We start from the raw sequence: 27,699 nt of genomic DNA on the forward strand, positions 1-27,699 counted from the left end.
AACGGGCCACTTCAGAGCCAAAGAGGGTGTCCATTTCTGCCTGCTGAAATTAAAGGATGGCAGTAAAATTCCATCGCACATCCAGTTTCTCGAGGCGCACCACTTGATGACAATGACCTGGTCAACATGGCACATTGCCTCCAGGCAAGATTATCCTGAAACTCTATCTAGATTTGACTCTCTGACTTGTTACTGAAGATTCTAACAGTGACAATTTTAGGACATCTCTAAATTACCCATTTCACGCTTAGTGTTTCAGGCCTGCTGGGGGCCCGGGGGAAAGAGCGCCATTCTGGAAATCAGGAGGCTTGCACTCCTGACCTGGATCTGCGTAAAGTGGGCTAACATCATCATCGACATCACCGATGATGCTTACTGAAAGATCACTTTGTGCAGAGCACTGTATTAGGTGCTTGGAGGAGTACAATACCATGGAGTTGGTAGGTACACTCCCCTGCCCACGATGAGCTTACAGTCTAGGGACAGAGGGGAAGACCACACGTGCACTTGTCGGTGTGCTGCATCCTGTCCACCTACTCATTCGTGCTGTCCCATGCCCCAGTGGGACCACGACTGGCAGGGAAGCGAAAGAGTGGAGAAGCAACGTGGCCTCATAGAAAGGGGCTGGGCCTGGAACTCAGAGGTCCTGGGTTCTAATCCCGGTTCTGCCACTTGCCTGCTAGGTGACCTTGGGTGAGTCACAAATTCTCTGAGCCTCAGTTTCTTCATCTCTAAAATGGAGGCTCAACACCCGTTCTCTCTTCTGCTTCGACTGTGAGCCCTGTGCGGGCCAGAAACTGTCCAACCTGATTAACTTGGATGTGATCCAGCTCTCAGAAGAATGCGCGACACATAGTAAGTGCTTAATACCGTAAAAATGACAATAAAAGTGAGTGGCTGCACAAGCCACAAGCACTATACTCAATTACGCTATGCAGTTTCTCAATCCTGAAATCTCAGGACTGAGGCTATTACCATTATTATTTTTATTTTATGGTGCTTGTTAAGCGCATACTATATAACAAGCACTGTTCTGAAAGCTGGGGTCGATACTCATTAATCAGGTCGGCCATATAGTTTCCTGGCCAACACGGGGCTCACAGTCTAAGAAGGAGGGACAACTGATATTGAATCCCCATTTCACAACTGAGGAAACAGTCACAGAGAATTTAAGTGATCTGTCCAAAGGCACACAGTAAGCAAATTGCAGGCCCTGGATTAGAACCCTGATCCACTGATTCCCATGCTGGTGCTTTTTCCAATGAGCCATGTGGCTTCTCCTGAAGACCAACTCCATGAGATTAGTATCCCTTTATGTTTTATTTATGCTGTACAAAGAGTGTGCTGCTCTTTTTGGAATTGGAGAAGAACAGCATGGTCTATTGCCTAGAATGTGGGCCCGGGAGTCAGAAGGAGCTGGGTTCTAATCTCGGCTCCGCCATTTGTCTGCTGTGTAACTTTGAGTAAGTCACTTAACTTGTCTGGGTCTCAGTTACCTCATCTGTAAAATGGGGATTAATTCTGTGAGCCCAATGTAGGATATGGACTGGGTTCAACCTGACTAGCTGTTATCAACCTTGCACTTAGTAAGTGGCTAACGGATACCCTTAAAGAAGAAAAACAAATTTAAAAAAAGATACCAACTGCAGAACATTCTGGCTCTTACAATATACTAACTGGATAACCTTGTGCACCTTGGAGAAAGGAAGAGCTTAAACATTAAATGTCACTAAAAACTATTATACATGTTACATTTAGTCAGTCTGTCCTATTTTTTGAGCAATTACTGTGTGCAAACCACTGTAATAAGCAACTGAGAGAGTACAACAGAACAATATAGGAGACAATAGTAAGTGCTTAAAAATACAGTTATTATCATTAGGTTTATGATTGGGTTATGATTATGAGACACATTCCCTGCCCACAATGAGCTTACAGTCTAGAGTGGGAGATGGACATTAATATAAATAAATAAAATTACAGATATGTACCTAAGTGCTGTGGGGCTGGAAGGGGGGATGAATATAGGGAGCAAGTCAGGGAGACACAGAAGGGAGTGGAAGAAAAGGAAAAGAGGACAGTCAGGGTAGGCCTCTTGAAGGAGATGTGCCTTCAATAGGCTTTGAAAGTGGGGAGAGTCATTGTCTGTCAGATATGAAGAGGGAGGGCTTTCCAGATCAAAGGTAGGTCATGTGGGCGAGTGGTTGGCGGCAAGATGACATGGTGGTACAGTGAGAAAGTTATTCATTCATTCAATTGTATTTACTGAGCGCTTACTGTGTGCAGAGCACTGTACTAAGCGCTTGGGAAGTACAAATCGGCAACATATAGAGACGGTCCCTACCCAACAACGGGCTCACAGTCTAGAAGGGGGAGACACACAACAAAGCAAGTAAACAGATGTCAATACCATCATAATAAATAGAAGTATAGCTATATACACATCATTGATAAAATAAATTGAGTAATAAATACGTACAAATAAAATAGAGTAATAAATATGTACAAATATATACACGTGCTGTTGGGAGGGGAAGAGGGCAGGGCAGAGGGAAGGGGGCAATGGGGAGGGGAGGAGGAGAGGGAAAAGGCGGGGGGGTCTATGTCTGGGAAGGCCTTTGAAGGGAGGAAGAGAGCTAGTTTGGTGGATGTGTGGAGGGAGGGAATTCCAGGCCAGAGGTAGGACATGGGCCGGGGGTCGACGGCGGGACAGGCGAGAATGAGGCACAGTGAGGAGGTTAGCGGCAGAGGAGCGGAGCGTGCGGGCTGGGCTGAAGAAGGAGAGAAGGGAGGTGAGGTAGGTGGGGGGGAGGTGAGGGAGAGCCTTGAACCCAAAAGTGAGGAGTTTTTGCTTGATTCGAAGGTTGATAAGCAACCACTGGAGATCTTTGAGGAGTAAGGAGCGAAGTACGCGGGCTGGGTTATAGTGGGAAATTAGCAAGGTGAGGTAAGAGGGGGCAAGGTGATTAAGTGCTTTAAAGCCAATGGTAAGGAGTTTCTGTTTGATGCAGAGGTGGATGGGCAACCACTGGAGGGTTTTGTAGAAAACTGATCCAGGTAGCAGAATGAAGTATGGACTGTAGTGTGGAGAGACAGACAGATGGGAAGTCAGCAAGGAGGCTGACACAGAAATCCAGGCAAGATAAGTGTCAAAATGATACGAGCCACAGCACAGTAAACCCTACAAAAACAAAACAAAAAAACCTCAGGCAAGAAATAGCACCAATACTCATATTCTGTGAGCAGAGTACAGCAATCCTAATATACTTGTTCTTGCCACTGAGAGAATCTGAAAAGCATGCATGTAATGTAATAACCTGCTCTAAGTGGTGAGAAGCCCCCAGAGAGAGCCTCTGAAAACCAAATGTCAAACCTTCTCTCTTCCTTCCTCGGTTGATAATGGTCTCTACAGGACCACATTATGAAGCTCCTCTTAGGTAGGAGGATTCTGATGGATAGCAGAAATTACTTTGGAAGTTTGGCTGTCCCTGTCATGAAAGGAGAGCCTACAGTAAACCAAGCAAAGTATATGGAACATTCACGAAGAGGAATTATACTTCCTAGCCAATATCCGCAGTCCACAGTACTCTAGAAGAAATGAGAAACAGCAAGGCCTAGCAAAAAACAGTGCAGGTATGAGAGTCAGTGGACCTGAGTTCTAATCCTGGCTCTACCGCTTGCCTGCTGTGTGGCCTTGGGAGAGTCACTTAACTTCTCTGTGCTTCAGTTTCCTCATCTGCAAAACTGGGGTTCAATACCTGTTTTCCCTCATACTGTGTGTGCCACTTGGGACTGATTACCTTTTACCTAACCCAGTGCTTAGAACAGTGCTTAATACATAGAAAACACTTAAGTGCCAGAGTTGTTGTTATAAATATTATGTACATACGACATCAACGTACTCAAGGTCTGCAATGAGTAACGTTATGTCCTTTTCTATAAAAAGAGGCCTATTGAGACAAAGTAGAGTAACAGCAATCAACATCCATCTTCAGTGCAGCTTAAACTGTACGGTAAATGGACAGTTCTCCCTTGGCCCCTGTACTTATAGCCCTCAACCCCCATGGCTGTGAGGTAACGTCTGGTGGCTGACACACATACACAAATGCATGCACACACACGTACACACACACACTCTCCCCTCCCCACCTCCGGGCAACGAATGCTTCTGAGGATGAAGGGGGTGACCTCTGAACTTGGCAGCTTTTTGAGCTCTCTCCCCCCCAGGGGAACCACTGCACTGAGGCCCAACCAAGAAGATACACTTTGAACTCATTTCAATCCGCTCCTTTGGAATCGAAGGAGAACTACAGTCACACTTCTGGGCCCGGCAAGACATAACATTTTACAAAACAGCGAAAAGTCTGAACTTTCATATGAGTGAAGGCAAGGGATGGTCTAGCCTATTAATAAAAAATGAACTGGTTGGAGATGAATAAACTCTACAAACATGGAAATAAAATGAAGATGCTCCTTGGCCTTATTCAAATTCTCAAGGCGTAAGTCACACTCGACTTAAGATAATAAAAGAGAAATAGCAAAACCCAGCATGATCTGGGTCTTGAAATTTTTTTCCCTTGTGCTACTTGCTAACTGTTTTGTTTTTATTTTTTTTTTTACAAAATCTGGGGTGAAAAATTAATTATTTGAAACGTTCGGTATATGGAGGTAGCTTCTTTAGAAAATGGATTTATACTGGAATTTTTATTTTTAATCTGAATTAGATCCTCATCACATCCCGCAGAGGGACAGATGCTAAGGGAACACTTTTAAAACAGAAGTGTTTGGACTTAAGAGAAGTGCGGCCTACTTTTTCCTAAAATCCACCAGGGTAAAGATAGAACTCACCCAAATCTTGGAGTCTGGGCACCCCAAATGTAACACAATTGATAGTAGGAGGAGGACGAGTAATAGTAGCAGTAGTACTAGTAGTAGTAGTTGTATTTGAGTGCTCACTGACTCCTGGGAACAGCTTCCTCACCGATCTTTCTGCTCCCGGTAAAAATAAATCAGGATCCTGTCCAACGCATGCAAAAACCGGACCACAACTGGTAAATTGGCCAGTAAAGGAAAACCCCAGGTACCACTTATTTTGGGAGCCCATCATGTTCTACAAATAACATGCTATTGTATTTCCATTTTTACCTTCAGATTAGGCACAACTTATAATTTTCCTCTCTGACGATGATTCCCAAATCTACCTGACTAGCACCGACCTCAACCCATCTACTGACTTGTATTTCCTCTTGCCCCTCTATCTGGATGTCCTGTGGCAACTCAAGCTCAAGTCTCCAAAACTGAACTCCTTAACTATACCCACTTAGACCTCATCACAGTTGACAACACAATGCCCCTTCCCTCTAAAGCCCGCCACCTTGGCATTATCCTTGACTCCTTACTCTTTCAACTCTCACCCACAGTCTGCCCCTAAATCCAACGGGTTTTCCTTCGCAACACAGCCAAGAAGCATCCCTTCCTCTCCATCGATTACCACCGCACTGGTCTGATGCTTGTCATGTCCTAGCTAGACTACTGGTTCGGCCTCCTCACTGGTCTCCCTGCCTCCAGCCTCTCCCTTCTCCAATCTCGGCATCACTCTGCTATTTGGATTATTATTCTAAGATATTGTTCTGCACTCACGTCCGCATTCCTCCCCAACCTCTTGGCATCAAATAGAAACTCCTAACCACTGACTTTAAGGAACTCCATCAGCTTTCTCTCCCCCATACCTGACCTTTCTCTTTATTAATAATAATGACAATTTTCACACTCGTTAAGTGCTTACTAAGTGCCAAGCTCTGTTCTAAGCACTGGAGTAGATAAAAGGCAGTCACGTTGGATACAGTCCCTGTCCCACATGGGGCTCACTGTCTACACCCCAACTACATTCTCTGTCCCTCCCCAATTTACCTTCTCATTGTACTTCGTTCTCAACTTTCCTGCCACATCCCCTAACTCACACCCCATTTTTTGCCTGGAAGGACCCCCTACTTCTAGCTGTCTTCATCTTCAGAGCTCTTCTGAAATCCCACCCCCTCCAAGATGCATTTCCAAATAAATTTTTCCTCTCCACAGGTTACATTCCTCTCAGCCCTTTTGTACCACCGTAGCAATCTGGCCCTCACAGCCTCTCATGTACAAATTGATATACCGGTGTGCATATTTAAGCATGTTTTCCTCCTATCTGTAACTTATGTTTCTGTCTTCTCCCATTAGACTTTAGATGGGGATTGTGTCTACAAATCTACTGTACTTTCCCAAATGTTTAGTATGGTGCTCTGTACATGCAGCAGGCATCTACATTTGTGTTTGACTGCCCTGAAAAGCTGATGATCTAATGGGGCAGGCAGGCAGATACAGACTGCATACCTACAATAAGAACAAACAAAAAACTCACCGATACAACTTGTAACAAAAGGAAATTAATGAATAAATGGATCAAAGAAGCATATATAAGTGTCAAGGGTTTTTGATGGGATGACACAACCAGAGGGTGCCTGATAGAGGAGCTAGCTTTTTAAGAAGGGCATTCAAGGTTTGGGGTGGGGGAGACATGGGGGATTGTTCTCTCATACTAATTGTGGGAGAACACTGCACTAACACTACATATCAAGGAATTTACATTTAAGCCCCTTGGCCAAATGCTTGTGGCTTGTCTTGAACACAACTGATGCTCTCAGCTATTTGGGCCAGCCCACCTGAGTCTGCATGAGAAAAACTCTGACTTAGAGCATCAAAAAAAGGATCTACACAAAATGTGGAATTATTAATAAGTGAAACCTTTCAGCATTTAAATCATTACATATCCCAACATATCAACAAAACCTTAAGTTTCATTTTATTTTAATATTAATTTTAATCATTTGCTTGTTGATTAGGCAGTTTTCTTCCCCAGACATCCTAGAAAGAGAACTTAAGATGCCCTGTTTAATATATTTGAAAGTCTAATGGCCAGGCTATATCAGAGATGAATAAAAGAACAGTGTACACACAGACTGTGCATTCTGAAGGGGGCAGAGCATTGAGATTCGTCTTCAAACCACCAACGCTAAAATTCCCATTTAGCATTTAAAGTCCTAGACAAATCAAATTCAAAGCCCAGTGTGGGACATGAACTTTCAGAACTACTCTGAGATGAAGAAAACCCGACCCAGATACGAAGACTAAAACACAAGCTTTGAAAAATGAGAGTGAATTCAAATTTGTGAGAAACAATGGAAGATGAACATAACCACTTATACAGCAATTTCATCATCAGTACCATCAGCTGTTCAGAGACAGAGTGCCTTCAGAAAATTGGAGGGGCTTTCCAAAACAAGAGGTAACACTGCGTTCTCATAACTGTGCAAAAAGCACACATTTTTCCCCACAAAGAATTCGCTCCAACGCACCCTGTGAAGGTACCATTTCAGAGTTAATAACCTTCCTACTTGTCCAGGTGCAGGGATGGACAAGTGGGTTAAAGGTAGCAAAGAGGCCTATAACCAGCATCAAGATTTATGGAAATTTCTGGTTGGATTTTAAGGTAATCACAGGAATGAGCATTCAGCAGGATTGCATGGATTGATGCAACTCAGGGACCCATGCTATGATGCCCAAGACGAATGGTTCCCTGATAAGACGAAATGGAGAGGGCGACAGTCTGTAGAATAGGTCAATATCAGGCTGTCATGAAGCCATTTGAGACACATAATTAATCTATTACTCACCTGGCATCATCATTCATTGTAGTCTGGTCAATAGGTGCCATGAAGCTCAGCAGCTTACTAAGGACATGATACCTGAATAGAGCCACAAACAAACAGGGAACACGTTAGTAACTATTAACATAGAAAAAGTAACACATTATGTGAGCTAGGAGACTTCAGCACTTATCACTTTCTGGCTATCCGGTGGAACATGGAATAATTCACATGTCTATACCAGTCACAAATATAATTCCTCCTTTTCTTTAATGCTCCAAGGATGTTCACAAGTGTATCCATAAATGGCAGCAGCCCAATAATACCACTTTCGTCTTTAGCACGGTCTAAAGAAAGTGGATGTACTTGTATCCTGGAGTTCATAATAACACTTGAGTAGCATTGCTGACCACAGAAATTTGGCTACCAATTTCCCGCTTCTTGTCGAATCTTAATCCCTCTTCAGGCACCACCATTAGCTAACCATCTTCTGGAGGTAAAACACATAATCTATCACTAGTCATCACTCCTATTATGCAGTATGGATGCTGCCTGATGTCATTTGTGATTACTGCACTTCTACCAACAAGACCTCTCCCCTTTACATACAACCCTCACTTGGGCACCCCAATTTCATATTCTTCCTAACAAGAGGCACGCTTTTAACATGCCTCACTTGCCCTCACCTTTAAGATGGTCATATCTAACAGAAATGGGTGACTGTATAAGAAGCCTAAGTACCTCTCTACCATTTCAGGACATTGGGGCCACAAACTTCAATATTTCAATAGCTTTGTCACTTGCTACATAACTCTGTGTGATATGCTCTACAAAAGAGACGGAGTGTTTACAAGTAAGGGATTAAATGCAAATAAGCTGTGTTTTCTATGGGGCATTGTGGCCAAACAGCACACACGCTACCGCACAAATACAACACAAACTAGAGACAAGACTAGGCACATAGGATCTGCCATAATGTTGGGCCAACCACCTAATTTATTCTCCTTCCCATCTCATCCTGAATAATAATAGTAATAATTGTTCATTCATTCGATCATATTTATTGAGCGCTTACTGTGTGCAGAGCACTGTACTAAGCGCTTGGGAAGTACAAGTCGGCAACATGTGCCAAGCACTGTTCTAAACACAGGGGTAGATACAAGTTAATCACATAATGCCTGTCCCACATGGGACTCATACTCTTACCCCCTTTTAGAGATGAGGTAACTGAGGTACAAAGAAGATAAGTGACTTGCCCAAGAACAAACAGCAGACGTGGTGGAGCGGGGATTAGAACCCAGGTCCTTCTCACTCCTGGGCCTATGCTCTATCCACTAAGACATGTTGCTTCTTCAAATGAAAGCTCAAGAGTGAAAACTCAAAGGACGAAAGCTCAAACTGATTACTAAGTGACAAAAGCACAACTGTCCAACAAAGGCAATCAGACAAAGAGATGGTACCCAGAGAAAGCAAACCACAGCAACATAAATACACTCAGAAGCATCAAGACTGATATTTGAAAGGTATGATTAGGGCTAGAGTCCCAATTCCATGTTCACAGCTCAGTAATTCTGACTTCAAGATCTATCACGCTGCCTTAGCATTTGCATGGTAGTGATGCTTATTCTTATTCTTGATGCTTATTCAAGTATTCTTACATGAAGTAAGACGATCTGGTTATACAGGTCTCTGGGAAATTTCTATGGCCTCGTGAATCCAAGTAAACCCTTCAGCTTTGCAAGTTCAGAGGCCTACGCAGCAGGCACTTGGACAATTTGTTGTAATCTCCTAAATATTTTCGGGGACATAGCACAGGGTCTGCTTGCCCGTGACCTTGGCTAAGAGGCCAATCAACCACGGGGCTCCTGGGGGTATGGAGCTGCTATTTTAAAATGGACTGCTCTGAGTTCAGGGTTAGCCTGGGATCCACTCCCTTAAATTTAGTCGGAGAGGTGGAAATGTCTATGTCCAGAGTCATTTATATCAAAACACACTCACTCCTTTTCCTCTGCTCTGATTAGAACAAGACAACACAATACCACGTGGACTTTCTTTCTTCCTTAATAGTAATAATGATGGTATTTGTTAAGCGCTTACTATGTGTGAAGCACTGTTCTAAGCGCTGGGGGTATACAAGGTTATCAGGTGGTTCCACGTGGGGCTCATTGTCATAATCCCCATTTTACAGATGAGGTAACAAGCACAGAGAAGTGAAGTGACTTGCCTAAAGTCACATAGCTGACAGGTGGCAGAGCCGGGATTAGAACCCATGACCTCTGACTCTCAAGCCCGGGCTCTTTCCACTGAGACACGCTGCTTCTCTCTCAATAATAATGATAATAATAATAATTGTGGTATTTGTCCAGCACTTCCTATGTGTCAGGCAATGTACCAAGTGCAGAGGTACATATAAGGTAATTGGGTTGGACAAAGTCCCTGTCCGACATAGGGCTTAGATGAGGGAACTGAGGCACAAAGAAGTGAAGTGACCTGCCCAAGGTCACACAGCCAGAATTAGAACCCAGGTCCTTCTGACTCCCAGGACCATGCTCTAGCTACCTGGCCATGCGTGGCCTCAGAGTTTTCTCTATGGGATTTGACGTGGCTTCATTTCTGCTTCATCCCTAAACAAAACGTCTTACTGGGCACTTGGAGGGAGCCCAGGCCACAGGTGGAAGAGACATGGAAGCAAGGTCTCATGTCACCTTTCCCTCTGCCCCACATTTTTTGATGTGTCCAGGATGGACTTTGTGTTACTTTTAAATGTGTGTGTGTTTTTTTGTTTTATTTGTTTACTCATTTTCCCAATGTGGAGATAAGTGCCAGTCATCACACTGGACAGTATGACCACCTGGTGGGTCGCAGTTATGTCAGGCTTCTGCAAAAAGTATCCAAAGAGATTCAGAATAGATATCATCTTTGGGAGAAAAATAACTTAGATTCAGTGCCCAGCTCCAAAGATTCACTCTGTAAGCATGGACAAATGATTTCAGTTTCTGGTGCCTCCATTCTCCCCAACTATAAAACACGAAGTTTTTTTGTTAGTTTAGTTTTTAGTTCCCTGCCCAAACTGCTTTTGTGGGGAAGAATTGTTGGGTAAGTGCTTTGAATTTCTTAAAATAATTTTTTTAAAAAGACCTCCACTATTGAAATGGCATCTGATAATGCGGGACAAGGACTACTGTGTCCAACCTGATTGTCTTTTATCTGCCCAGGGCTTACTACAGTGTTTGGCCCATGGTAAATGCTTAATAAATACCATAATTAATCAGGAAGTATATTATCACATTGTGGCTACTGCATTTGATCTATCACGGTCCAAAGAACTATTCTGACCAAATGAAGACATATTCCATTTGGCTTCTAATGAATGGTTTAATACAATTACTTACCAAACTTATGAAAAAGGCTAACACCACCAAGATTTGTTGTTAGCTCTCATTTATTTATTCATTACTTGTATCTGTTCTCTCATGTTTCTCAAGTTCTCTCATCTATTGTTTCACCCATTAAGACTGTAAATCCTCTGAGGGGGGGACTGTTGCCTGTTAACTTCTTTTACAGGTTCTCCAAGCACCTGGCTCACATTTACAGTGCAATAAGTACTACTGATATTGACATTCTCAGAGAAACTCCACCAAATCAGATTAACGTATGAAATGTAAAACTCAGCAGCGCTCATATTCATAAGTTGAAATATCTACCGCACTGAGAAGAGATTCCCCAATCCATCCTTTGTTTTATAGTTACACGAAGTTCTTATTACTTTATGAATATTTTATCATCAACATCAGAAGCTCTGAGCGACCGCGGAAAGGCACTGTATCGGTAACTCAAGTTATAATCAAGAAACATAAAAACAAAATGGGGTTGCCCTTTGCGATAGTCCAGCAGGTTAGCCCAGCACTTACCTAATGGGGAAAGGCCCAAAAGTTTCTAGAACAGAGAAATAACTCATTCCTCAGGACCTCTCCCAGGTGGGAAACGAAAGAAGGGAGAGGAAGGAAAAGAGACAGGACTGGCAGTGAGAAAGAGAGCGCGAATGGGCTGGCTATTCATTCAACTCTATACCTGAGTGCTTAGTACAGTGCTTTGCACACAGTAAGCACTCAATAAATATGACTGAATGAATACCAGAGTTCTGCTTTCAGCTGGTCTGTCCCTTCTCTTCTACTGATACATCACTTTTAGGACTAGGGCTTTTATTTAAACTCCTTGCCTTGAGGCCTGCCACTAAATCCCAGGGCTACCTGTTACCTGGCCTTAGGAAAGAAATGTAATGATTCTGGAGAAGAGGGGTAGTTCAGGAGACCTCCAGGGGTACACACTCTAGGCTCTGAGGATTTCAGCACAAGGGCTTCAAATGGTGTCAGTTCACTGCATTTTGCAATCTGTGCACGTAACTTGTCTGCTAACTTCCAGATCAAAGAGGCACCTGGTACCTCCAAGAGCTGTGGGTGGCTACGCTGAAAGTGAGTGAGATGAAAAAGGAGTATGGGCCTGGAAGCCAGAAGGATCTGGGTTCTAATCATGGCTCCGCCACTCAGCTGCTGTGTGACCTTGAGCAAGTCACTTCACTTCTCTGTGTCTCAATTTCCTCATCTGAAAAATGGGGACTAGGACTGTGAGCCCCATGTGGGACATGGACTGTGTCCAACCTGATTACCTTGTATCTACCCCCAGAGCTTAGAACAGTGCCTGGGACATAGAAAATGCTTAACTAATACCGTTTCACCTCTCTGGATCTTAGCTTCATCATTTGTAAAATGAGAAAAAGAACGACTCATCGAGATATTATACGGATAAATTACATTACTAATTTGAAAACACATCGGAGAGAAAAATGCTATACAAATTCAATGTACATTCTATTATTCTCATGTAACTCAGGGGAAGCATAGCTATTTTAGCTAGGAGTGTATGAAACACCAAAAGACTGGCAAAGATGATGCCTGCGAAAGACATGTTATTCTTTTCATTAATCGTATTTATTGAGCGCTTACTGTGTGCAAAGCACTGTACTAAGCACTTGGGAGAGTACAATATAACATCAGATATATTCCCTGCTCACAACGAGCTCACCGTCTAGAGGGAGAGACAGACATTAATATAAATAAATTAGATATATACACATGTGCTGTGGGGAAGGGAGAGCGGATGAATGAAGGAGCATGTCAGGGAGACACAGAAGGGAGTGGGAGAAGAGGAGAGGAGGGCTCAGTCAGGGAAAGCTTCCTGGAGGAGATGTTTTGAAGTGGGAGAGAGGAAGTGTTTTTTTGGATGACAAGTCTTCACAATAAAGAAGTATTTTGGGCTACATTCTGCAATAGAGTTATCCTAGATTGCCTACGGGACAGAACCAATATTTCTGCTCCCTCAGACTATAAGCTCCTTCTAGACTGAAAGCCTACTGTGGGCAGGGAATGTCAACCAACTCTGCTGTACTTTACTCTCCTAAGCACTTAGTACTGTGTTCTGTACACAGTTAGTGCTCAATAAATACCACTGATTGATTGATTTTCCAAAATCATTCCAAGAATACTCCCACACCTGGGCAGTTAATGACCCCAGAGCTTTTCAGTAAGACGGATCGGATGATGGGGTGGAATCTTCGGTCCAACAGGAGAAGGACCCGAGAACACAATCTTATGGTAAAATATTCTGCCAACACTAACGCACACAACCTATTGCTTTCAGCTAAACTGCAACTCCAGGTTTCAAATTTCCCTCTGGTTAGTTGGATGACAGGTTAAATATCAATTACAACTTTAAGATAGAGGTGTGAATTTATGAAAATGATTGATCCAATTCATTGATAGGTTTTTCATGAAGATCCGGTCCAAGAGATACAACAGATTTTGTACTTTCAAAAGCAGGACTGATTCTGGTAAGTATAAATAAAAACGAAGAAAGTTGGAGGTAGTCTTTCCAGTATGCTTAGCACACTGATCAGGTTCCAGTTTTGAGCCCCACCCATGGTGAACCACAAGGAGGGTAACGAGGACTGAAAGGTTTAAACTGTAGCTTGAGGGATTTAGGTTAGGCATAAAGAATAATTTCCTGTTGGCCAAGGTTATTAAATACTGGAATAAGAATAATAATAATGATGGAATTTGTTAAGCGCTTACAATGTGCCAAGCACTGTTTTAAGCACTGGGGGGGATACAAGGTTGTCCCACATGGGGCTCACAGTCTTAATCCCCATTTTCCAGATAAAGTAACTGAGGCACAGAGAAGTTAAGTGACTTGCCCAAAGTCACACAGCTGACAAGTGGCAGAGCTGGGATTAGAACCCTTGACCTCTGACTCCCAAGCCCGGGCTCTTTCCATTGAGCCACACTGCTTCTCTAGTGGGCTACTACAAGAGGCTGGGAAATCATCTTTAAAACAAGACAGATTCTTATTTGGGGGGAGTATTTTTTAAGTGCAAATCTCCCTGAAGGGACGAGTGTGATCTAGAAATCCCTTCCAATCCTATTGGTTGCACAGTCCCTCAATGACACAAATAATAATAATAATAATGTTGGTATTTGTTAAGCACTTACTATGTGCCAAGCACTGTTCTAAGCACTGCGGTAGATACAAGGTAATCAGGTTGTCCCAAGTGGGATTCACAGTCTTCATCCCCATTTTACAGATGAGAGAACTGAGGCCCAGAGAAGTGAAGTGACTTGCCCAATTTCACACAGAAGAAAAGTGACGGAGCTGGGATTAGAACCCATGACCTCTGGCTCCCAAGCCCAGGCTCTTTCCACTGAACCATGCTGCTTCCCAAATCATAAATCATAAATGGCCTCTTCTGAGCATGGAGTAGTTCATTTTATTGTATAAAATTAAGGTCTAAACCACAAAAATCACTGAAAGAATTGGATTAAAGCATCTGAAGCATCTGGCAACTCTATTTCTTGTTCAGGTCTTTTGTATAAGCCGCAAAGTCAGGGAATCATTTAGGCATCTTGCAGAGCTGGAATCTTCTCAAAGGCAGAAACTCTTATTTTCTCCCCACCGCACCCAAAAAATTTGTTTATGGGTGAAGAACTGCATTTTCCCTCCTATCTCACATTCCCCACACAAACAGGCATGGCATGGCATTTTATTATTCTGTGTAAATGCGTGGCTCCATGCAACCCATGAAATTGGGCCAAAGAATATAATCCTGCTCTCAAGGAGTCTGCCGATTAACAGATAGAAACAGTACACTGCAGGATGAAAAAAACCCAAAGAATAACACTGCTACTTTGTGTTCCTCTAGTGTTTTTCCCTGAGGACTCAGGGCACTTTGCACACATTATCTCATTCATCCACACACCACCCTTGAGGATGGGGGCAAGGATTGTCAGTCCCTCTTTAGAGTCTGGGAAATTGAGGCACAAAGAAATGAAGCAAGTTACTCAAGGTCACATAGCAAGTAAATGGCAAAGAGAATGAAGATATTATCTTGGCTACTTTTCCCATCATTATGTCTCTGGTTTAAGGGAGGAATTACCAAAATAAATAAATAAATACTAACAGAAAAACAGAATGACAGTAGACTAAAGGTGAAAAGCAAATACACAATATTTCAGGGTTTACTTGAGATAACTTACCGGAGTTTTCTTCCTTTGCTGGCTTTCCTATCCACTTTCTTGTGAATTTTACTCCGTAACTTCTGAATAGCCAGCCATTGCCTGGAATGGTGAAAATGAAAGTTATGCCACATCTTTAATGGGAGTTTCTTCACACTGATAACTCTGCAGCAAGAAATCACCAAATCACCCTAAGTTCTTCTTAGGTTGAGGCCAAAGAGACCAATCACTTGAGAAGCACTTGTTCAACTGAAAAGAGCAAAAAATAGTTGGAAAATTATTTTGCCAAATTTGGTCAGCAATGTCACTTAGTATCTGTGCTTCAAGCTGCTGTGATAGAAGCTAAACCCACATATCAGCAGGAAAACACATCAAATTTCATCTTAAATAGTTTTCCTTAAAAAAATATATTTTGTTAAATCAAAATGATTTGGTTTCACATCTAGGTTAATTATGAAGAGGCTTGAAATCTAAGACCCACTATAGCCTAATTTGCTAGAACTCATTTTTGTTTTGTTTTTAAACTTTATGCTCTCTTTTTTTTAAATTAGCAACCCTAACCCCTCATGTAAAAAGGCAACAAACTTCAGAAAATTTAAAGTTTGAGTCTATGGTCATTTAAAATGAGTAAACAATTAAGTGTTAATTTTTTGAATAGGAGAGTACTTGGCTAAGAAAATTATAAAGAAAATGCGAGTAGAAACAAATGTGTGAAAAAATAAGCCAGTCATGTTAGTGATTTACACAATGAAAATTCAACATCAGAAAAAAAAAACAAGCAAAATCCAATTACTGCAATCTTAATATAATCTTAATTGCCATGATCTATTTTATTGTAAAGTCAGATAGAGGTACAATATAATCACCACTTAAATGCAGTTTTGCTCCATCATATTAAATTTATAGTGAATCGTTATCCATAAAATTTCAGACATATACAAAATGTGACACATTGCCCTAGAATTCAGGTAAGATTCTATTTCAATTCAATTATTTAATCAACACAAATTTTGTATTGCATCTTTTGCTTTACCCAATTACCATCCTGCCCCAAATTCTACTCTGGCTTTTTCAGCTTTCATTTCTTTTATGATTTTGCAAATCATGACTCATGACTATTTAAATGTGCACTATTCATTAGGTAGCACTCTCAAATGCTCTTTTCATTTTCCAACTACGAGATGAAGCAGATGCCCACAAGAGCTTTCCTGACTTACTTTACATTCTCTCCTGACACCCGGGTAGCACTGCCATTTTTAACTGGGGTGACATCTTTTTTTCCTCTAAACAAAAGGGGTGGAGCCCATATATTAAAGAAGAGTGAAAAAAAGGATAAACTCCTTACAAGAGCCTATCCTCTCGAGCTGAATTTTGACAACAGATAAGCCTCAAACTGGAGGCTGGAAAGCAAGGAGAAATGGATCACTATTTAATCTAGAAAAAGCACTTGTTCCGTTGACTAAAAAAGTTGAACACAAATGCTCTCTTCTTGCTATTCCAAGCGCCCAAAGCTTTGTTCAAGGCACCCCAGGGTTTCTTGGGATCGCTATGCTTTTACTCTTGCAACTGCGCCTCTTCTTTTCATTCTGTGTTTATTCTAACAGGTCAACCTCTGCCATGGGTTATACAGGTACAGAAGTTCACAGGCCAGTTGTGGGTGAATAAGAAGCTACAACTGATTCCTTACCTGCCCATTGCCACCTGATCATTCGGATCCAAGGAACTGGTCTTCCGTTCTATAAGTTCTCGCAGAAGCTAGGGGAATAGAGAGATTGATGTATTTATTAATCATCTCCAAGGACCAAAATGACTTAAAGCAGGCACAGTAGGAATTCTGAATGACACAGTGAAGGTGCTAAAACTATAATCGATAAGACACAATTCTGTGACAAGAGTACGACTGGTCATGTTAACCCCTTCTTTTTTTTAATCATTATTCCTAAAAGGGAGGTTTCGCTGCAGCAAAAAGGGAAAAAAAAAAGGAAGCCTATTAAGCAGACTTATTGTTATCCAGCAGTTCATTTCAGATAGATCAATGTATGGTGTGGCATTCCCTTCATCGTTTTATGATTAGTTTCATCCACCTCATTGATATCAATAGAAAATCTTTAAAAGGTCAGGCAGAAACGGCTGCATGGCCGAGAGAAGTAAGCATTACTCTCTCACCAAGAGGACAAAAGTGAATGCCTGGCTTACGACCTATGACCCCGCCAGCAAGCAAGAAGGCCTTCCTGAGGCAAAATTCATTACAACATATAATTAAAAGTTGCTAGCGTAAAACACAAAATCCTGGGTGGCATGAACCACTGGTCTGACCCAGTAACAGCATTTCTCATGCAGACTTCTCCATTTCCTTCAACCTCCCATAGCCAGTACCACCTTGATTAATAAGGCGATAGAGTTGTATATAAGACAATTATTTAGAGTCGGATTTCTGGGAAGAAGTCTTAGGAGGCTGAGTCACAGTGTACATGAGCCCATACCTCACCTTGCATTATTAATTTTAAAGGAACTCTAAATTACTCCCCTGCTTCCCTTTACAATACCGAACATGACCCAAAACAGTAGCAATCACACAGACCTTGGAATTCACATTAAAATCTATGAATCCTGAGTGGATTCAGGAGCTGTGGCCTAAGGAGCCAAAAAAAAAAAAAGGGAGGAGAAAGAATATCTGGAAAAGAGTGAAATAAAAAAAGAGTTGTAATGATAAACTGCAAATAAAAGAGTCCTACAAAGCCCCCTACCAAAGGCAGGTGAGAAGCAGCAGGGATTAAAATGGCAAAAATGTTTCAGGTGAAAAACCTCAAGGAAGACAGTAAAACAAACTAGATATTGCTGATTATATGCCAGAAGTTCAGATGTAACATTAAAACTTGATTGTTCACACACATGAATGTTATAAAAACCTTTACAAAATATGCCGTGCATAGCTATAGGGATAGTTTGATCAAGCTAAATAGCTGAAACCACTGGATGGATTTAAGAGTACTGGACTATATTTCTACCAAAATAGCTCTTTATTTTTGTTTAAGAAAAAATTTCAAGAATCAAAACAAAATTTATAAAAAAACGCTCCCTTCCCTAGGCATATGTTTCTTGCAATATGAAAAAGGGCATCTCAACCACAATTACAAAGCCTCCCATGTTTTTTCATTTGCTTATTCTGGCGATTATTACCCCAGCAATTACTTTTAAAAATGCAGGGACTGGAGGCCACTGCTTTATTATCACTAGAAAACAGCAAGCTATTTCTCTGCCCTGTTTATCTGATTGATTCCCAACATCTTTCTGGCAGCCAATCTATCAGTTTATCTCTCCTACTTCATCACAGTCACTTCTGGCAGCTAAATACAAGATCCAAATCCAGTGTTACACAGACATACGACACAGTAAACCTATGTAACACTGCTACTCTGTAAACAGCTGCCCTTAAGGCTAAGCAAAAATAGGCTCTGGTTTCTAGTCAATATTCTGTCAAAAGTGAGGTGGGTGGGAGAGTTTAGAAGGAATGAAGGGCCCTTACTCTGCTTCTTGCTGCATAAGGATCAAAGCTGCCATAAGGTTTTCTCCCTTCCCTTGACCTGAGGTACAAGAGTGCAGTCGGATTCACTAGGGAGTAAATGCCTGGTAGGTGGCCCCAATATAACAAGAATCACTTGCTCGTAAGCAAGCCCAACTGCTGTTTCTACAGCCCAGGTGGCAGTACATCCAATAAAAAAGGATGTACCACACCTAGAATCGTTTCTAAGATTCAAATACAGAAAGCAGCATGGCCTAGTGAATAGACCACAGGCCTCGGAGGCAGAGAGCCCCGGTTCTAATCCCAGCTCCGCCCCGGTCTGCTGTGTGACCTTGGGAAAGTCACTTCACTGGGCCTGTTACCTCATCTGTAAAATGGGGGTTGAGACTGTGAGCCCCATGGGGGACAGGGACTGTGTACAATACCTTGTTCCTACCCTAACACTTAGAACACCCCTTGACACAAATAAGCACTTAACAAATACCATCATTATTAAATACTGGGTTAATACAGGAAGTCCTTGAGCGGTACAACACATCCGGCTGCTGAACAGGGATTTCGTAAGTCGAAACGTAAGCTGGAAATGAACTGTCTCACAGGATCAATATTTTAAATTACAGGGGTTGGTTCTGGAACCAAGGTTGGAAATGCTATTTTTTACCAAAACTACCCAGAATTGGCTACTCGACCAATTACAGGTGAGTAATAAAGGTACATGAATGTATATATCTTGAGTCAGAGAGGTTCCAAAATAGGGAAACGCTTCTTATAAACAAAATGGATTTGCCCGACCTTCCCTTCCCTTGCCTCTACTTGATGACTCTACTAATTCCTCCTCCTTGCCCCCCCAACTTCTCCTACCTTCCCCCAATTCCCTTTCTACTTTCCTCAGGGCTCTTTAAAGGGTTTCCTTATTTCCCCATGGCCCCATTTGTCCCTCCTTGCCTCAACACCTAGGCCCCAGGAGCTACTGCCTTAAAGTAGGCTAACCTGTCTGCTAACTCAATAGTACTGTACTTTCCCAAGCATTTAGTACAGTGCTCTGCACATATTAAGCATTCAATAAATATCATCGATGATGATGATGCACAGTATGGGAGGCTTGAAATGTAAGTGCTACGTGTCTTCATTCAAAATGTCTTAAATCAAAGACCTCCATGTAGATTTTACTGACTGCAATACACATTTTTGTCTGCCTTTTAAAATGAGGCTTTTTGTCTTGGAACACTGGTGGCTCATATTATTTCATTCATTCATTCATTCCATCACATTTATTGAGCGCTGTGTGCAGAGCACTGTACTAGGTGCTTCGGAAGTACAATTCCTGTTTAGTCACTCATTATTTGGGGAATTTGTCTTACTGGACCCACCTGGCTACCACTAGCTGCCACCTTTCAATGTTTCAATGGATCCCATTTCGTCTAGAGTAGGAATGGGGACGTAAACAGAAATTACAAGTAAACTCTTCCCCTGGAATCAGTAAGCAGTGAGTAAAAATTTACAGGCTAATCTGTTTTTTTAATTTATGAGATACAAAATTTGGTGCTGGGCCAAAATTTTGCTTTGCCCCCGAAATCCATTTTAAAAGAATAATCTTGTTTCAAACTATACATTATATTTTCATGAAGATTAAAACTCATAACTCCTTTGAATTTTGGATTCTGTAGGATCTCTTTTTATAGTCTCTGACAATACAGTGAGTGCAATGCCATAACCTTGCATCTAACATATTATCTATTACTACAGTCTTAGATTCTGAAGCCCCAGAGGGTTAGGAACAAGTCTAATTCCCATCTGTGTGTTCTCTCCCACCACTGAGTATTGCGCTCTGCACCCAATAAGTGTTTAATAAATACTATTACTACTGCTATATTAACATGGCAGTAGTACTGGATATCAGAAACTGCCCCCAAATCAGGGAGTTTTTGATGGATCAAATTTATTGAGTGTTTACTATGTGCAGAGCACTGTAATTTAGCCCTCGGGAGAATACAATGGAACAGAGCTGGGAGCTCACATTCCCTGTCCATCAGTAGCTTACTGTCTCAAGGGGGAAGACAGACAGTAATATAAATAAATGATGGCTACTTATAATCAAAGGGGTGGTAAGAAAGTCAGGATAGCCTCTCTCTCCCTTTCTTCTTATCTCCATCTTATTGGGAACAGCTCTTTCTGGCATCCTGGCCCACTGTAATACTCACTGCCACAACCACCCCCGGCATTTCATTCATTCAATCATATTTATTGAGCGCTTGCTGTGTGCAAAGCCCTGTACAAAGCACTTGGGAGAGTACAATACAACAGAAACATTCCCTGCCCACAACAAGCTCAGTCTGGAGGACGAACTCACAGGTAAAGGGCCCTTTAAACTGGTTACAGAATGTTTGCTGTCAGATTTTTTTTTTCCTGACAAACTGACATGCCTCTGAGACTTCCTAATGGAAAACTTCAACATGCAACCAGACATAAGGAAATGCTGTCATTTACTGAAATGTCATCAACTTTGAATTACCTATGTTAATGGAAAGGAGGAAATACGAATGTGTGAAATCCAGAGATAACCCGAACACATTATTGGCCTTTAGAAATAACCTGCTCCCCAAACATTCTACCAGAGTTACCAGAGAAGCAGCACGGCCTATTGAAAAGAGCACAGGCTTGGGAGTCAAACGTCATGGGTTCTAATCCTGACTCTGCCACATGACTGCTGTGTGACCTTGGGCAAGTCTCTTGCCCCATCTGTAAAATGGGGATTCAGACTGAGCCCCCTGTGGGACAGGGACTGTGTCCAACCTTATATCTACCCCAGTGCCCAGAACACATAGTAAGCGCTTAACAAATATTATAATTATTATTAGTAGTAGTAGTATTAACAATACCCAAATTGAGTTGTTGCATTCATGAGTGATAAAATGGCAGGCAGGCACTGGTTGGGGAGGAGCCTAAGGTATGAATAATAACCCAAGTGGATAACTTGACGCGGAAGTTTATTGTATTGTTCTAATTTTTCTATAACATTTTCCTTGACCGTGAGCAGAAAACCAGAATAAACTGTCTAGTGGTACAACCAAGGATCAAAGTAAAAATGGCCTCATACCGAAAGAGTAGGTGAGGCCAAGGCACCTTTAAATCCCTGGCCCCTGAACAGTGGCCTCATCTGTGAGCCCCATGCGGGACAGGGACTGAGTCCAACCTGACCACCTTGTATCTAAACAGCATGACACAGTGGTTAGGGCACGGCCCTGGAAGTTGAAAGGTCACAGGTTCTGATCCCGGCTCCGCCACTTGCCTACTGTGTGACCGTGGACAAGTCACTTCACTTCTCTGGGCCTTGGTTGCCTCATCTGTAAAATGGGGATGAAAACTGTGAGCCCCCTGTGGGACAACCTGATCACCTTGTTACCTCCCCAGCGCTTAGGGCAGTGCTTTGCACATAGTAAGTGCTTAATAAATACCATTATCATTATTATTATTCTCTGGGCCTCAGTTACCTCATCTGGAAAATGGGGGTGGAGACTGTGACCTCCTCGTGGGACAGGGACTGCATCCAACCCGATTTGCTTGTATCCACACCAGCGCTTAGAACGGTGCCTGGCACATAATAAGGACTTAATAAATACTGTGTGACCTTGGACAAGTCACTTCACTTCTCTGGGCCTCGGTTCCCTTATCTGTAAAATGGGGATGAAAACTGTGAGCCCCCTGTGGAACAACCTAATCACCTTGTTACCTCCCCAGCGCTTAGGGCAGTGCTTTGCACAAAGTAAGTGCTTAATAAATACCATTATTATTATTATTATTATTATTATTATTATTCTCTGGGCCTCAGTTACCTCATCTGGAAAATGGGGGTGGAGACTGTGACCTCCTCGTGGGACAGGGACTGCATCCAACCTGATTTGCTTGTATCCACACCAGCGCTTAGAACGGTGCCTGGCACATAATAAGGGCTTAACAAATACCATAATTATTATTATTATTACTCCAGCGCTTAGTACAATGCCTGGCACATAGTAAGCGCTTAAGAACGACCATTGAAAAAAAGACGGGCACTACACAGACCAAGAGGGATATGGAGGGGTAAGGCACTTGAAACTGTGGTGGTGATAGTGAGACTCTGACTCGTCCTGAAGCAGAGAGAATGCCAGAAGTCCCACAGATCCTGGGCCCAGCTACATCCTGCCTGTAGAGAACAGAAGCAGGGCTATGGGCTGGCTTACCTTCCTCCCCTCCTTCCTCCTCCTCCTCCCGCATGCCCTGCCCGGAGTCCCATTCCATTTAAACTGCAAGTTCTCTGCTGTCCGCTGCCTGCTACGATGTAGTCCCTGGTCCAGGCAGCTCTGTTTAATGCAGGGGGATCATTTGCTTCAAAACAATTATAACCAGAATGGGTAATTCAACACACCTTTCATTTTATTTTTTTAACCAGTGCCCTGTTTCAGCACCTTACTTCCATCCCCGGGTATCAAGTCTTGTAAGCTTCTTGCAGGCAGACATATCTACCAACACTATTCTACTATACTTTCCCATGCACTTAGTACAGTGCTCTTCACAAAATAAGTACTAAATAAATACCACTAACGGATGGATTGATTTTCCTGGGGATTTTGCTGGCCATACCGAATGGGCTGCCGAAGTTGCAGTTTACCTGTACTTCTGAAAAAGATCTTTTGCTCTGTATTTACTTGGTATTTCAAGCTTATAACCAGTTCTTGCATATCATGGGGGCTGCTCTCTTGCAAAGTCCCACGTGATGATGTTGGTATTTAAGTGCTTACTATGGGCTAGGCATTGTGTGACGTGCTGGGGAGGCTACAAGCACAGCGAATTGGACAGAGTCCCTGTCCAATGTGGGGCTCGCAATCTTAATCCCCATTTTACAGATGAGGTGACTGAGGCACAGAAAAAAAGAAGCAATTTGCCTTGGGTCACACAGCAGGCAAGTGGCAGAACCAGGATTAGAACCCATGACCTTCTGATTTCCAGGCCCATGGTCGATCCACTACACTATGCGCTTACATTAAGAAAAACCCACACAATAGCCTTCACCTGTTCCGAACTCAGGGTTACACACAAATCAGTTCTCCCAAGACAACGGCCAACTGACCCCAAACTGGCAAACATTCCCTAATTCCCTAACAACATTCTAGCCAAAAAGCATGGTGAAAACAAGTGTCCTGACAAAACTGAGGTTATTTATTAGTCACATGCAAAAATCTTCTGTACCCAACAATTTTCTCAATATTACTCTTCTATTCTATCTTATAGCCTGGACACACAAATTCCACAACAAATTTACATACTAAAGAACACCTGAAACGACTTGACTCCAGGAGATGCTAAAGCACCCCTGGTATAGACGAAACTCAGTGGAGTCTTGTCACTACCTATCCTAAGATCTTACAATGGAAGGAGGGTAAGGTAGAGAAAGCAATTAGCACATCTTGGTGAGGTAACGGACTACCCAAGGACCGGGGCTTTAATAATTCAGCACCAACGATTCCTCAGTGGAAACAGGTCAGAAGGGCTTCAGTGGGGGAAAGCTCATCAGCTAGTGAATTGGCTTTGGAAAGAAAATTAGGCTTTGCAGGAACTTGCCCGCTTTGCCGAGTGGCCCATTGTCAGTGGATGAAGCGGGGGAAGAAAATTCAATATGCCTCCAGTATTGCTGGATCTTTGCATCTGAGCTTTCTCAGACCTCACAATCACAAATCTAGAACTACTCTCTTACAGTTCTTTGTTCCATCAAAACTGGGGGGGGCAGATTTACAGGGAGTTAACACCTCTTGGGCAACGACACCCAGACTGACCAGAATTTAAGACGGCTAGAATAGGGAGTACAAACTTTCCTCACCACGAGTCAGAGTAAATAAACCCAGTCTGTCAGTGGTGACAGCGAGGGCGATTGGGGGGGGGGGGGGGGGTTGTTAAAGGGCATGATGACCTTGTCAGTGCAGTCGTTTTGCCTTTAAAAACCACCCACATTTCCCCTTCTCCCCTTTAAATGAGCCCCTGGAAACACAGAGAGTGAGAGAGAGAGAGAGAGAGAGAGAGGGAGAGAGAGAGAGTGTGTGTGTGTGTGTGTGTGTGTGTGTGTGTGTGTGTGTGTGTGTGTGTCTGGCTACTGCTGCACTCTCCCAAGTGCTAACAATAGTGCCTAACACTCAGTAGGTACTCAATAAAAACCTGTGATTGACTGATCGTGCCCTGAGGGTTTTGTCACTTGTCGGGAGTCATGTGTTACCAAGTCTGATATTTGGTGGACTCGGGACAGATGTCAGATCATATCTGGCCATGGGCAGCAGTGACAGCGCTCCCAAGTCAGAGGGATTGGTCTGTGAGAACCCTGGTACTAACCTTTTAAAAAAATAAAAAAAATTGTGCCCTTAACCCAGTCATTTCCAAGCTTCATGTCTCCACTCATCCTTCTCCAAAACCAATGGTCAAATTTATTAACAACTGAAATCAATGGTGAAAACTGTGGAAAAGAATAAAGTGGTGTTATTAGACATCAATGAAGGTTATCAGACCTCCTGGGATGAAATGGAGGACAACTGGTAAAGAAGCAAATATAATATTAAAGGAAAGAGAAATAATAACAGGCAGAGGTGGAAGGCAGGTTATGCAAATAAAATCATGAAACATCTCATTATATCTAAATAGGGCGATTCTTAGTACCGGAGTTATAAATCAACTCTCGCACTGGTTACTAAAATGAAAGAGGATGTGTAGCCAGAGGCTACCACTTAAAAAAGTCAGAGTAGCCCTGCCTCGGTGACTCTGGTCTTTAAAGAGTTGATTGGTTTTTTTCCGCTCTCTGGTTCACCATGTTACACTCCACCTATACTCCTGAACTAGCTTTGGCTTGGGATTCAAAAATGAATGATAAATTCATTTATGGAATAAAGTAACACTGTATTCTCAGCATAAGGTCTAAAATCCTTCCAAAGCTGTAGTTCACCAAACTTGGTGAACGAGACTAAAATTTATTAGTCAAAACAGAAAACTTTTTCATGAGATACTATATATTCTATCGGGAGTGATATATAGTGTCTCCCAATGTCTAATGATTAACTTGGAAGTGTAAGTAAATCACTATCAGCCTTAAACCCTTAAATCACCATCAGCATTAAACCCTCTCACGTGATAACAGAGTAAGAGTTAAGCAATTCTAACCCTAAAAGTCACTTCTCTTTTAGCCCTCTATTTCTTCCCTTTATCATCTCTGGAACAAGCACACAAAACAGGTTTCTACAAGGAACTTGCACAGAGGTCTCTCTGATGGTTCAGCTGGCTACTATTTCTCATCAAGTCCCCAAAACACACAGTCTCCTGTTGGCATCTTCAAACTGAAGGGCAGCTCTACGATTCCTCACCGGGGGAATGACAATAGTCTCCATGGGTCCTACAGTGAGACCAAGAGGATAAATAACCCTGCCAGAGAATTGGTTTGACCAAACAACCAAAGGTATTTATTGAGCGCATACTGTGTGCAGAGCACTGTACTAAGCACTTGGAAAACTGCAACAGCCACCTCTTACAGAACCTATTGGGATTTCCCTCTTAAAGGACAGTCAACTGTGACTGAGATGCTCTGAATGTTATTATGAAGGCTTTAGAGTCAGAAGGTTTTACTATTAATGGCTGATCAGTACTGATAATAGAAAGCTGCAACTTTCATTTTAAGGATTCAGAAAGGCATGACCCACCCTCTAATCACCTCAATCTGGCCACCAATTTGAGGGAGTGTCAGAAAACAGCTGTTTTCAGGGATCCTATTTTTCTTTCCCCATGACTTTTTCCACTCTATTCTTCATAACATCAGTGGAAACACTTTATCCTTAGAGATAACCATTAAATTTAAAAGTACACACTGCAGCCTTGTGAGATTATATAGTTTACAGCTGTTGCTTATAGCCAAGTTCACACAGAAATGCAGCCAGTGAACGGAACCGAAGCACTCCTTTATTATTAAGCTCGTTGTGGGCCGGGAACCTGTCTACCAACTCTGTTGCACTGTACTCTCCCAAGCGCTTAGTACAGTGCTCTGCACATAGTAAGCCCTCAATAAATGCCAGTGATGATGACACCCATAAACAAGAGGGAAAGAACAGACCTAGCATTCTGGTCTTTAGACTGTAAGCTCATCTCTACACCATAAGCTCATTATGAGCAGGAAACATGTCTGCTAATTTTTACTGTACTCTCCCAATCACTTAGAACAGTGCTCTGCACACAGTAAGCACTCAATGAATATCACTGATTGATTGGATAGTCATCCTTCACCAACTAGGATAGTGATCCCTACAAATCCTTGGGAGATAGCTCTCCTCTCATATTGTTACTGAACTTTGAACTGATAACTATCAGAGTTCTACATTAAGTAGCATTTCCCTCTAGTTTCAGTCTTGTTTGTTGAGCAGTCATTGTGTGCAGGGCACTGTACTAAGCGCTTGGGAGAGTACAACACAACAATAAACAGACACATTCCCTGCACACAATGAGCTTGCAGTCTAGAAGGGGACACTGACATTAATCTAAATACATGAATTATGGATATGGACATAAGTGCTGTGGGGCTGGGGGTGGTGAATAGACAGCAAGTCAGGGTGACGGAGAAGGAAGTGGGAAAGGAGGAAATGAGGGCTTAGTCGTCACTTGGAGATGAGCCCTCAATAAGGCCTTGAAGGTGGGGAGATAACTGTCTGTCATATCCGAAAAGGGAGAGTGTTCCAGGCCAGTGGCAGACTGTGGGCAAGGGGACGTTACAATTTTAATAACTAAAAAACGTTCCATGCTGCTCATAAAATGCTGAAGTGTTCTTAGGGAACTTTTTCAAAGTTATTCCAAACCACTCTTCCATTCAGTCAATTGGTGGTATTTATTGAGCATTTACTGTGTGCAGAACACTTTATGAACTATGCACTTG

The 27,699-nt window shown here is 42.4% G+C and overlaps 1 protein-coding gene across 1 annotated transcript in view; it reads right to left on the reverse strand.

Moving 5' to 3' along the window:
* AATF (apoptosis antagonizing transcription factor) overlaps positions 1 to 27,699 on the reverse strand; it is a 108,039-nt gene that overhangs the window by 29,675 nt on the left and 50,665 nt on the right. Inside the window, exons 9-11 of the mRNA XM_038759741.1 lie at positions 16,935 to 17,002; positions 15,269 to 15,349; positions 7,710 to 7,781 (exon numbers count right to left, since the gene is read on the reverse strand). Coding sequence (XP_038615669.1) covers positions 7,710 to 7,781; positions 15,269 to 15,349; positions 16,935 to 17,002 — 221 coding nt within the window. The remainder of the gene's footprint in view (positions 1 to 7,709; positions 7,782 to 15,268; positions 15,350 to 16,934; positions 17,003 to 27,699) is intronic.

This window comes from Tachyglossus aculeatus, chromosome 17 (genome assembly GCF_015852505.1).
Source record: "Tachyglossus aculeatus isolate mTacAcu1 chromosome 17, mTacAcu1.pri, whole genome shotgun sequence".
In the NCBI taxonomy this organism is placed as follows: domain Eukaryota; kingdom Metazoa; phylum Chordata; class Mammalia; order Monotremata; family Tachyglossidae; genus Tachyglossus; species Tachyglossus aculeatus.